General features: G+C 34.8%; 1 protein-coding gene across 6 annotated transcripts in view; it reads left to right on the forward strand.

Annotated features, from left to right (window-relative positions):
* ST3GAL6 (ST3 beta-galactoside alpha-2,3-sialyltransferase 6) overlaps positions 1–7,315 on the forward strand; it is a 39,652-nt gene extending 32,337 nt beyond the window's left edge. For all 6 annotated transcript variants that reach the window (XM_087937341.1, XM_087937344.1, XM_087937340.1 and 3 more), the window contains 2 exons: positions 2,882–3,034; positions 5,917–7,315. In XM_087937341.1, the coding sequence (XP_087793467.1) occupies positions 2,882–3,034; positions 5,917–6,000 (237 nt within the window). In that variant the 3' untranslated portion in view covers positions 6,001–7,315. The remainder of the gene's footprint in view (positions 1–2,881; positions 3,035–5,916) is intronic.
* Positions 7,316–14,187: the final 6,872 nt, after the last annotated feature.

Raw genomic sequence — 14,187 nt, forward strand, 5'->3', positions numbered from 1 at the left:
TTTAGTTTCATTTATTGTCCAATAAAAATTGCAACCATTATTATTATTGGCCTATAGTAACATACCCAAATCAATAGCAATAACTGTGCCCTTAGGCAATAGTCCCATATCTTAATATTTAGCTTCAATTACAAATGAATAAATACAAGTTTTACATTCTTCTTAGTAGCTCTGATTTTATTAAGCTGAGGCAATCTACTGGTACCTGGCATATCCAAGCTCTGTAAAGGACCTTGGAATACTCACCTCTAATGATCTAAGTGCTAGTGCCCACTGCAACTACATAGCCAAAAAGGCATTAAGAGTTGTTAACCTAATCTTACGTAGCTTTTTCTCTGGTAATATCACACTACTAACTAGAGCATACAAAACATTTGCTAGACCAATACTCGAATACAGCTCATCAGTCTGGAACCCACATTACGTATCTGATATTAGCACAATTGAGAAAGTCCAGAAATATTTCACAAGAAGAGTTCTCCACTCCTCTACTCGTTGTAGAATACCTTATGCCACCAGACTTGAAATTCTAGAACTAGAAAACCTTGAATTACGCCGTCTTCGGTCTGATTTAAGCATGGTATATAAAATCATACATTGCAATGTCCTACCTGTCAATGAATACTTCAGCTTCAACCATAACAACACAAGAGCACACAACAGATACAAACTCAAGGTTAACCGCACCAAGCTTGATTGCAGGAAATACGACTTCAGCAACAGAGTGGTCAATGTCTGGAATACTCTACCCGACTCTGTAGTTTCTTCCCCAAACCCCAAAAACTTTAACCTTAGACTGTCTACTATTGACCTCACCCCTTTCCTAAGAGGTCTGTAGGGGGCGTGCATAAGCGCACCAACGTGCCTACCGTCCCTGTCCTATTGTTTCTTTTATTTTTCTTTTATTTTTCTTATATGTACTCATTTCATGTATTCATAATTATGTATACACTTTTACTTATCTCGTAAACAATTGACAAATAAAATAAATAAATAAATAAAATAAATATCTGAGCAATCCATATTAAATGATAATTGTCTACTTTAAAAGTAGAATCAAGGAATGTTATCAATTGATGTTTGTTTGTTTTTTCATTTATGTGAACTCAGTGTTCTGAACCAGCTCTTAAAATAAATATTGCTACTGTTCTGCTTAATAGAAAAACTATAACTGGTGGTTATAGATCATTTAGAGCAGGCAGATAATCTTAATGCTTTTCCACTGTCTTTAGTCAGCTTGTGAACCTTAGTAAGCAGGTCACCTAGTCCAAGATACTGCTTAGTGCAGAATCTACTACAGATGACCATTGGACTTCTTCTGTATGAAGACAACCAAACAAAACAGGATTCATCATTCCATGTAGCAAACTATTCTACTAGTTGGTAGTTTATGTCAAAAAGTTCTTTCTGAAACCTAGCTTGAATCTGGGTCCTAATAATATAACGTTATTGGTTCTGAAATAATAGACAGTACCTGAAATAGACAGTACCTGTTCACTTTACTGTGCCACAACCTTGAAACAGCTAAAGATGTCTATATTGCCCTTAATTTCCTCTTCTGTAGGCTAAATTTACACAAGCCTTTTAGCCTTTCCTCATAGGGTTTTGTTTCTAGAGCCCTCACCATCTTTGATATCCCTCTTCTAAAATTGTCCCAATGTATCACTATCCTAAAATTGAACATAAAATTGGGACTACGGTGTATAAGTAATGTTTTTTTTCCACATTTAAAAAAAAATCTGCAAAGCAATCCAGGCAACATGGATTCTTCAACCAAATTTTCTGCTGGTTTTTTTTTGCAGCCTAGATGAGGTAGCCCTATTTAGAGGGCTGATACGCTCCTTCCCTGGAAAAGACAGAGTGAAAAACAACTGAGTATGGCTTCAGAATCTGCTGATTCAAGATTAGGATATTATTTTTTTTTCATGTTAAAATATGCTTCTTTTTACATTTTTTTTCAACCCCTTTTTCTTTACTATCATATCCATTAGATTAGGCTGAGAAAGGAAAAGACCACTGAGTATCCAGGCTGTTGCAGCTTAGTTATAGCGATGCCTGAGCGTCTAGCAGAGATTGTTACCCTGGAAGGACCTGGAATAGCAGTAGGGCTTCACAGATCAGCAAGCAAGTTCCTTCACGTTGTGCAAAAATAATGAAAGCTGCAGCAACAATAAAGACAGTTGGCCAGGTGACACTGGTATTAACAAGGCAAACGGGAAAACCGTTGAAGGCACTTGAAAGAGACAGTAGTCTGGGAAAGGTGTCAAAGCCCAGAAAGCTCTTCTGGAGTCATCTGAGCTATGCTGCCTAACAGTTATTGTAAGCAAAGTTGGAAACGCCCAACAATTGCACTTCATTGAGACTTCCACAGAAGCGGTTGTTTTAGGCACAAGTCTGCATTTATCTCTATGTTCTCTAGGGGAACAAAATCTGCAGCATTTCATTCCTTGTCTTTTGTGGCCTCCAAAGGCCCTCCCACTTACCAAATCGAAATCTTTTACCATTTTGAAATAACAACCATATAAAAAGTGTTGTGTAGGTATCAAGGACTGAAGCATATTAAAAACAAACGCCTAGTCTCTTTCCCCCTCACATACCTGCGTTCTAAATAGGCAATTAGTCAATCTACTACATAATGAGCCTCCATTGATTTAGTATTGATTTAGTAATACCTTCCCTATTTTGGTCTAAGCCTCAGAAGAAATATAGTATCTATCCATTAAAGGGATTACCTGTGCTTGATTTACTATAATCAACACTAAATAGATAAGCAGACAGACATTGGTATAGAATTTGCCATATTTCTTCCAAATGCAAATGTGTTTGGCATACGTGAATCTGTTTGCAAATCAAATATATTTATAATTTGATTTTTTTTCAGAGACCAAAACATCCCACAACAGGGTTAATTGCCATTGCCTTTGCCTTTGATATATGTACTGAAGTTCATGTGGCTGGCTTCAAGTACAGCCTGCAGGATCCGGGCAGTTCTTTGCACTATTATGGTAATGACACCATGTCTTTGATGATTAAGGTAATAACCCTATTTTTTTTTATAGAAACTTTTATATGTATGCAGTGTATTTCTTTTTCACTGGGTTGTATCAAATGTCAGTTTGTAGTAGCAGAAAGCATTTTCTGGGGATCTGTTACTAGATATTCACCTCTTCCTTCATACAGTCGTCAAGGCTTTATCTCCAGCTTTGGATGGTTGGCGGGGGGGAGCTGCAATACATAAAAGAAGTTTAGGAGACAGAACCACTCTGAGCTATCATTGGTAATAACTCAGTGTGATGATTATTGTTCTCTCTTATTAGAGTTAGCATGCCAATAAACTGCTTTATTTAGAGTCAACAAGTCAAGCTCTGAAAACATAGTTTGAACATGATGAACCCTAACCCTTCCGTGGTCAGAGAAATGCAATTTATAATGTCTTTGCTGGGGGAGAGAGAGAGAGAGAGTGTCAAGATTCCGCATTACATTTTCTCAAAATCCTTATAAGTCATCTGTACATTACAAAAGTATTAATCTAATAAATTAATTATAGCAACTGATATTAATCTTTCCATAATGGTTCTCATTTCATCACTTTTTTTACATTACGAATCATCAGTTAATATATAATATTCTTATTATAAATTTCCATTAAGTTCCATCTCTAATGTAGCAATAATCCTTTAATAAAAACAGAGAAAGAAAGAGACTAACCCCTCCCCCCCCATATCAGTTACATACTTATTTATTTTCAGTACTTCTTACTTCAGTACTTTCAGTACTATCACAACATATTATCTTGCAGAATTTCCTTCTGTATCTTTTTTTTCACCCATTATCTCTTGCTCTTCTATCAATGTAATTCCTTTTCATCCTTGCTTGCTTCCTGTTTCTCTTTATTTTCTGGTCCTTTCTCTTAATTCCCCTTTTCCCCATTCTTATTCCCCTCCATTTCTCATTCCAATTATTAAGTTTATCTCCCTCTTTCAATTTTTCTTTTGTATTTCCCTTTTCTGCTCCCCCCCCCTTTTTTTTTCATTTTCCGAACCATTCTCTCTTTTGTTATCACATCAGACCACAAATTTTTAATTTTAATCCCTTTTTCCCCCTGCTTAAATAATTTGTTCTTCAAAGCTGGCTTCTTCTTTGTTAAACTTTTCCCCCTTTGGTTTTCTTTGTTCTTCTACAAGCTGAGTCACCATTTCTAATTTCTGTAATACATAATTGCACATTTCAAGTTTAATTTTCTTCATTTCCCTTATATCTTGCAAGTCCAATCTTATTTCAACAAATAATTCCTCCATTATATCTTCTCCTTTTTTCCTTTTCTCTTTCCTCTTTCTTAATAGATGTATTCAATCCCAAAGTCTAGTATATTATTTCAGCCAGTGTCTTTTAAGTTTATTTTCAACAATCAATGTCCTTTGCTCCAGGTCTTCTAATTGGCCCTTTCCCAACTGTTTCCCACAGTCACCAGGTGGTTCTATGACAATATTTTCAAATATCTTCCCCTTTGTAATATTCTAATATTGCTTTCCAGGGTTTTTATTTTATTATAATGGAGTTTCTTTTACTTCCTTTTAAGTTCCAAAGTCCAATTTCTTAGAAAGACCAAGCACTTTTCAAAGAGTCACTGAAATTTTTCCTGTACTATCAGGTAGCGCTCTTGAGTCTTTTCCACAATCCACTCCTTCCTTAACTTTAACTTTCTTTGTTAAATATAGTATTTTTATTAAGTTCGCTAATTTCAGTCATTAGCTATTATTTCTTTTCTTTTCAACACGCTCAATTCCAGCATTTAGTTATGCCCTTTAAGTGCCAATAATCCAATATTTGTCCAGTTTAATCTTTGTTGTGTTCAAATATTTTCTTTTAAATTTTCTCCTCCAAGTTAATCCAAAACAATAATTCAAGCCAATTCTATAAAATCCAATTTCCTTCTCACTTTCTTTGGTCTCCGCTTCCACACACTTTTCTCCAAAATAGTCCTTTATTTTTTAATACCAGGGTGCCTCAAAATCCATTTGTTTTGCCTGGTTCACACTCCACTTGCTGCTTCTCCACTCCAGCACAGCCTTTGTTCCCGAACTGTTTTTCGTCTTTGTGGTGGCCATTTTAGGACCACCACTAACACTGAGTTCACTTAATGACTGCCATATTCATTTAATGCTACAGATCCTGTCAGCCAAAAACATCATATGACAGGGACTAGAAGAGGAGCTTTTCCTTCAGCAGCCCCTACTTTCTCTTCATAGATTAAAATGTCCCCAAGCCTATTTGTTGTTGTTAGTTGCGAAGCTGTGTCCGACTCATTGCAACCTCATGGACAACATTCCTCCAGGACTTCCTGTCCTTTACCATCTCCCAGAGTCCATTTAAGTCATCCTGATTGCTTCAGTAACTCCATCCAGCCACCTCATTCTCTGTTATCCCCTTCTTCTTTTGCCCTCAATCTTTCCATTAGGCTCTTCTCCAGTGAGTCCTTCCTTCTTATTAGGTGGCCAAAGTATTTCAGTTTCATCTTCAGGATCTGGCCGTCTAAAGAGCAGCCAGGCCTTTAAACAGCAACCAAACCTGTTAGCCTTCCGTAAAGCTTTAAAGACCTGATTGTGCTTCTAAGTCTGGGGCGCTATACGTATCAGGGCCCTGCCTCCTGGCTATATTTTTAACAGGCCTGATGTCTTACTTTGTATGTATTCACATTAGACGCTTTAACATTTTTTACTGTTTTAATTGCTTTAATTGTTTTTGTTGTTTTAAAATGCATTTTGATTATAGTTGCACATTTCTGTCTTGTGAGCTGTCCAGAATAATTTGCTGAGATGGATGCTATGGAAATAAATAAATAGTGACTGCTGCAAAAAAAAAAGTTGCAAAATTTTTATATTTTTGAGTTTTATATTCTTTTATTGTTCTTTACAGAATGAATACCATGATATTGATGCAGAGCAAAGACTTTTGAAGAACCTTATAGATCACCAAATTGTGATCAATCTCACAGAATAACCAAATTAAGAAACAATTATTTTTTAATAAAACTGAATGGGGAAATTATTTTTTTAATAAAGTATTTATAGAAATTTGCCATTTTTAAAAAATATAAATGTATCTCACATATCTTCTAAGAATGTCTCTGCCTTACTATTAGTGTTTTCCCAGAAAGTAACGATCACAGTCATTTACACAAACATGTTAATTTAATAATGGAAAAATGTTGGCTGTATTAGATTAACAAAAAACTATTATTTCCTCTTAGTTTTATGTTTACCATTTCCCACATGATGGCACATTGTATCTACATCTTGCAATGTAGATAAGTAGAGGTCAAGATAAAATGTTATTAAGGCAACAATATATAATGTCCCTTCTGTTGAGTTTCAATCTTGAGTAAAAAAAAGTGAAGTGCTAAAAAAATTAATACACTTGCTCTCCATAATGGGGTGTTGGAAACGCATATCATTAATTTCTAAATCTTGTTTAAAATGAGACTGCAAACTATGACTTTTACAGTAAGATGATGTGTGTCTCGATTAAAGCAACACAGTGATAACTACTGGACAATGCTAAATACAGTATTAAAAATGGCTTATGAGTAAGGTAATTTTCATTTTAAATAATGGAACAGTGTAAAGCAGTCACTCTGCTCTGAATTTCCTGTATATTGCAATTATAAAATTGTCTTTAATTAATATATATTCAAGATGTTGCAAAGATGCTTAAATCAGAGGCATCTGCAGGCAGAATTTTTAAAAAGTTGTAATGGTCACCATGATTATATGATCAAAGTTCCACCAGCCTTTTTTTGTTTAATATGCAGTGCAATTGTGTGAATGCAAACTATTATATCCCTCCTTCCACTCTTCCCCCAATGGACATCCCCACTTAAAATATGACATACTATAGAAGGTTACTCTTGGGTCTTGTTCAGAATGCTGTTAAAACTGTTTATTCCAAATATTACATTCTTTTTAACTTTTATTATATTTTCTGCTCTCAAATTTTATCTTTATTGAATTTAATTGAATTCTTTTACACAGTATACATACAATGAAATTCACATAACACCCAGAAACCAGACTCAACATGCACACACACATGACAATCCCCAAACACCTCCCCACCCACCAAAATTCCCTGCCTCCTAAAAACACACAAGCATCCACACAACACACCAAGTAATACTGTCCAACAGCTCCCTGATGGTGGTCCTTAAGTTCATTGTTAAGTGCAATTATAGCTCTGGGATAAAAACTATTCAGAAAATGTGTGGTCCGAATTTTAATTGTTCTGTATCTTCTGCCAGAAGGCAACAGTTCATAAAGATAGTAAGCACAATGGGAAGAGTCTCTGAGAAAGTTGTGCAACTTCCTCAAACAGCGAGATGTGAAGATGTCATCCAGGGCTGGTAGTTGGCGCCCAATGATATTCTGGGCAGTTTAAATTATTCTCTGTAGAGCTTTTTTGTCTGCTAAAGAGCTGCTCCCATACCATACAAGAATGTAATATGTCAGGACACTCTCAGTGGTGCTGTAGTAGTAGGACAAAAGTAGATACTGAGATAGATTTATCTTTCTGAGCCTTCATTACAAGCATGTTAGCATTCATAGTCCATGAGAGGTCCTCCAAGTTATAAGTGGCCAGAAATTTAAAACTACTAATCCTCTCCACCTCATCATTTATGTACAATGGTAAATGTACATCTCTCTTCCTCCTGAAGTCAATTATAAGTTCTTTAGTTTTTTTGGTGTTAAGTGCAAGATTATTTTCTTTACACCTCAGTGTCAGCCCTTCTGATTCCTTTGTATAAGCAGACTCATTGTTCTTATTAATGAGCCCCACCACTGTCATGTCATCCGCAAATTTAATAATTGTGTTGGTGTTTACAATGGGGTGCAGTCATATGTGTACAAAGAATAAAGGAAGGGGCTTAGCACACAACCCTGGGGAGCTCCTGTGCTTACTATCAGAGTAGAAGAATGGTGAAATCCCTTACTGACCTATCCTGTGCTTACTATCAGAGTAGAAGAATGGTGAAATCCCTTCCTTACTGACCTATCTGTTAGAAAATCCTTTATCCACAAACAAATCATCTGATTTATACCCAAACTGGACATTTTTTCCCTGTTGTTCCAAATGATTCAATACAGTATGGACAACAATCTTTAACTTTAAGGTCAGAGTTGCATTGTTGTCAAATGCAGAGTCAGTAAAAGCAGAATCCCTACAGCAGTCTAGACATCTGCATTTTCCAGAAACAATCTTTGTTTAAAGGAATAGCTTAGCTAAGGGGTAACAAATTCTTACTTCACTTGTTCACCTTGTAGTGGCAAATATTCTGTTTTTATAATATTTACAGCTATTTGACATTCTTTGGTTTACTAATGCAAATAGTTCAAAATCTCTTCAAATAAAAGATGACAGTATTCTTCTAGTAGGTCTTCCTAAATCATTGAGTTTGTTTGGATGTTATTTTACCCTCTCTTTTCTAAATTAATGTTTAGCTCTTTAGAAAACATATAATTTCTTAACTTGTTAATTTTGCTTAATATAGTGCTGCATATTACTGAAATTTCTGAAGAGTTTGAGGTAAATAGTGGGATATGTTCCAAAGGTGTTTGGAACCAAAGGTGCTACAGTTCATATAAACATCAGTGAGCAATTCCAGACATTTATAGCCCTAAGTACTGGAAAACACTTAGCTGACACACACATAACAATTTATATTTTACAGGCCAATTCCTTTATTTCTATTAAAAATAAATAATTTATCATCATTAAATGATTTGAATATCTTTGGTCCCATAATATAGTATAGACTCGAGCCATATTAGAAGGCTCTTGGTTTCTTCTCCAAAATCCTTGATCCTTTCCAACTACTTTCCTAAGTGTTGTCCCAATCAAAAGGAAAAATCTTACTTTTAGCAGCGCCAAATTGGAACTAATAGCTGTTCCTCTTCTTTTCAAGGCTTTCAAATAGCATTTTTGTGGCGTATTTTAAAAGTCCTTTGTGTGGGATTTGGGCAACATTTTTGAAATTGCTGAGTTGCTGCTGAGGAGGTATTCAAATCCCTTTTAGAAAATTAGTAATCCGGCTTATTTTGAAATATTGATAGCAGTGGAAGCTTTTTTGAAGCATCTCTGCCATGTAAGAACAGGCATGTATGAATAAATACATGAGATATGTTAAATTTGGGAAGAACAGGAGGGGAAAACATAATGGAGGGATGCATATTCACATTGCATTTCATTTTGCTGGCTGTTGATGAATAAGATTTCCATCGTGTTAGTCCAGGAACAGTTGCTATCATTAGAGATGCTTAAATAGACTGTGACTTTCCAAAAGTTTCTTGTGCACCTGGCCTGCAATGTTGAGGCCTATTTGTATTTTTATTCTGCCTTGTAAATTCCACATGTAGATCACTGCAGTCTCAGGATTGATGCAAAATAAAGCTAACGTTGTTAAGAAAAGGACATTTCAGAAAGACATGCTGCATTTCCCACTTCTACATAACCCTTCACGGGGTTAATTCTGCCCACATTCAGATATGGCCATTGAAAGAGTCCTCTCTTTTCTAATGCCCCTTGGATTCAGCTACATTCCATATTTTATATGTTATGTGATCAGCTGTATTGCTGTACTCTTGTTTAAAATCTCACAGTGTTACACAAAAGGTTAACTTTTGTTATTTAGATATTTTCAGATTAAAGATTCTGACTTTGCCTATTTAAAATTGAACTAAAGATATACTGTAGGTCTCACTCTTTTTGAAAGTAGCTTCACTTTTTCTTTATGATTTAATAGAATATATATGAGGCTGGGAATAAATTGTGGAACATTTACACTCTTGAACTTTTCACTGGGCTCAAACTTTTTGTGTGTGTGTGTGCTAACATTGAATTTTGATTTCTGAAATGTGATGATTTAATTTTGAAATTAAAATTAGTATTATTACTTCTGTTGCATTAAGTATTTGCTGTTTATATTCCCCAAAGATTTCTTAAGTTTCTTAACAGTTGAGCAACGAATTCTACTTCTGAACATTTATGCTGTTAAGTAGCTGTTCAAATTCGTTTTGTTTTTATATCAAAAGGCAAATTTAAAAACCCGTTGTAATTATTTGTGTAAAATAGTAGATTAATATGAAAGAGAATTATTTTTGTTATAATAAATATATTAAAATAAATGTGTGTGTTTGTTGCTTTTTTGAAATATTGTGCAGATCAGTATAAATGTATCTACACTGTTAATGATATGATCATAGGTTACCAATGATGGGCATCCCACACATAAATACAGATTTCACACTATGCCAGTACTATACTATCCCACAATAGTACTCCCCAATACAGGATCATGTCTACTCTAATATCTCAATGATATTCACACTCTATATCCCATAATATAATATTCCTTGGGTAATTATTAAGAAACACCCCCACTGTTTACAGATTTATAGCAGAGTGGGTTTTGGTAATAAAACAGTTTTGTTTGGAATGATAATTAAAATCTGCATTATAGGATTTTGTAAAAATCAACAGCTTATTTAAAAGGCTTTTAAAAATGTCTAATAGGACATAGCAATAAATTATATGCTATTTTAATTAAAATAAAATAATTTCATGCTATTTAAAAACAGCATTAATAAGGACTTTTTCCCCGTCTTGGTAATAAACATCTTTTTTTCTTTTCATAACTGATTAGTTGTATGCCTGATGAGATATATTCTTCTCAGTTCATTTCATGAATAGTAATCATTATGCCAGAACAAAATATTCTTTTATTTCAATAAAGTTACTTTATGTACTTTCTGTTTCCGCCTACCTTTTTAATGAATTATTTGTCCAAAGCAGCTGGCAATATTTGCTTTCTCCAGAAGATTGATTTCTGTTCACTGAATAAAAAAAGCTATTACAAAAAGCTTTTTCCTATGCCCTCATGGTGATCTTGGCATTTTCAGGCCAGATCTATACTACATGTAAAAATAATACTATATATTATTAATGTAATATTAATGTAATAATTAAATTGTAATAATAATAATTAAATAATTTTAATAATAATTAAATAATAATTAAATTGTAAATATGGAAAAATATGTTGGTCTAAAAGTCTCCCACCACTGAGAAAAGTTGTGTGCTCAAAATTAAATAATGTAAGACTGGTCTTAATAGCTTCAAGATTTTCCCTAATTGATATGCAGATGTTAAGGGTCTTTTTAACTGGTAAATTTTAGGGAGTAAAATGTATAATATGTGAATGAATATTATGGAAATAATATGTGTTGTGACTTTTTAGATCAAGGGGGTCTTAGTTTCCATTGTATCCATACATTGCAAATTACGATACAGACATTTTCAGTTGTTTTGCAATCTTTCAACCTTCAATTTTAGATTATAGATTGTAGAACAATTTCAGAACCTGTGTGGCATCTCATAAATCTCCATCACAATTATTAAGATAGTTAACTAAATCTGTCCATTTGCTTAGTAACAGAATGATTCTCTGAAACTTTATTATAATTTTTTTTGTAAGAATTATTTGTCCAAAACAATTGGACAATAATTGAATAATGGGGAATTTTCTAGGCTGTTTTGTACTGTTAAAGGCACCAGGTGCTGATAATGTCCTGCCAGAAATAATAAAAAAGAATGCCAGTTGGTGGGCTCCACTCTTAGCATCTCTGCTTACATTTAAAGATAAAACGGTCCGTATGCCAAGAGATTGGGGATTAGCAATTATACCAATCTATAAAAAAAGGTAATAGAAATGACCCAGGTAACTATAGACCTATTAGCCTTCTGAATGTTATTAGTAAATTGCATGTCAAACACCTAAACTATAAACTTCAGGATTGGTTAATTTCCGGGGGGATAATAAAAGATGAGCAAGCTGGTTTTAGAGAAGGAAGATCTACAGTGGATCATATCTTGGTACCTCACCATCTGGTTCAAAAATACACGAATAAAAAAAAATCTTTTCGTGGCCTTTCTTGATTTTAAGCAGGCGTTCGATTCAATATCTAGGAACACTCTGGGAGAAATTAAAACGCATTACCATCGATAAATGCCTCCTTTTCCTCATACAAAAATTGTATGATAATCCCACCTTGAAAGTGAGGTGTAATCCTCAAGGGACTTTAACTGGCCCAGTAAGGGTACAAAAACGAGTATGGCAGGGTTGCATCCTATCCCCCTCCCTTTTTAACTTTCACATTAACCCTCTGATCAACCTCTTACAGAACCCTGATTTATATCCTCCAAACGTAGCACAATGTAAAATTGCAATTCTGTATGCCGATGCTGCTGCTATAATCTCACAAACTCCAATAGGACTGAAGAGAGCAATTATGGCAACACTTGAATTTTGTAAACAGAATAAGCTGGTCCTTAACTTTGATAAATCAAAAGTTTTAGTTTTTGCTAAAAGACCTAGACAATACTGGAAAATAGAAGGGTATAGTCTAGAACAGGTCAGGACATTGAGATATCTTGGGGTAATTTTCCACCCACAAGGGACGTGGAAGGCACAACTGGATCACACAGCGCAAGCAGCCTTTAGGTCGTCAAATGCAATTAAACACTTTTTTTTACACCGGTGGAGGGCAATTAGTACCTGCGGCCTTAAAACTTTTTGAGGCCAAAACATGGGCACAAATTCTATATGGGGCACAAACAGGGATCCTTGCAAAAAAAAAAAAAAGACTTGCAAGTACCTATACAAACCAAATTCCTGCAAGCCATCTTAGCTGCACCCAAAGGAACTCCAAGTGCCCAGGTAAGAATTGAGACAGGCATACCTCAAATTCAGGTAAAAGCCTTGAAGATGATGGTCATTCATTGGCTAAAAATGCATTTCTTCCCGGAGGGACTGACCCCTCTAGTACTGACTGATAACTACCCCTCCCCTGGAAACAGGCAATAGACCACAAGCTGGGCTCCTATGGGCTCTCACCTGTATGCTTAATGTCCCTAAGCTTTGACCAAGCAAAGCAAGTAGTAATCAATAGAATGAAGGACATGGAGTTCCAAGAAGAATTAAATAGGTTGGCTTGCCACAGCAGGGACAGAATTAAACAGGGAGTATGGGAATCAGCAAGATATCTGAATGGTCTGATCTTCCCAAAACAAAGAATAGCTTTCTTCAGAGCCAGATTTAATATTCTCCCTTCAGCACTTCTTCAGGGCAGATATAAGAAAACACCAATAGCAGAATGGGTATGTATATGTGGTAAAGGAGAAGTTGAAGATATCTCACATATTTTATTGTACTGTGAGTTATATAGAGTTTATAAGTCATTGTATATTCTCCCCTTACTAGAGAGATTGCCAGGGAGGGCAGACAATTTTTATGTAGATTTTCTCCTCCAGGATTCAAACCCAGCTATTACGCACGCAGTGGCAAAATTCTGTGCTGCTGCAATGTCTACTAGAAAAAAAATTGGTTACATAATTATAGCTGTCAATTTGTGACAATTTTTGGAGATAGAACAAACTTTGGAAAATGATATTTACACATATACTTATTGGCTCTCCACTCATATAAACCAGGGAGTGCCCCTAACTGTTTGAGAATATGTATTTTCTTAACAGATGTTTTTATCCACTACTAATGCATTATAATGTGTCAGTATTTCTTATGTATATTGTAAATAGTGGTGTCTATTGCTGGTCTAAGACTGTAATAAAGTTATATTCATTCATTCAATTGTTTATATAATGTTTTTCCAGGATGAAGAAGGTTCCACCTAATTTTTATTGCACATGGCCTTGAGTCCCTCTGTGAGAAAGATGGCAGTTTTTAAATATGATAAATAAATTCTGTGTTTATCTTTCATCTTAGCTAAGGAAATATCCTCAAGGACTACACCAGAAGATCCCGCTTAGCAACCTGCAGTTCTTGTACCTCAACAATTAGAACTGACAGCTATACTGCCTCCAATATTAGAATATAGTCTAATAACATATGTTATATGAGTTGTGATAACCTTATCATCCAAAGTGATCACTACTACTTCTGGTAATAAATTCTATAGTTTAATTGCATATGAGATATGTAAATAATATCTGATCTGAAACTTCAGTATACAGTCTCATGGATCCAATCTTATTCCTGAGAGAAAAATACATCTTTCAAACAATGTCACTATCCCGTACATCATTTTATACATGTTTATGAGCATTATTATTTTGTTT

This window comes from Pseudonaja textilis, chromosome 7 (assembly GCF_049901715.1).
Source record: "Pseudonaja textilis isolate UNSWEBS1 chromosome 7, rPseTex1.2, whole genome shotgun sequence".
NCBI lineage: Eukaryota > Metazoa > Chordata > Lepidosauria > Squamata > Elapidae > Pseudonaja > Pseudonaja textilis.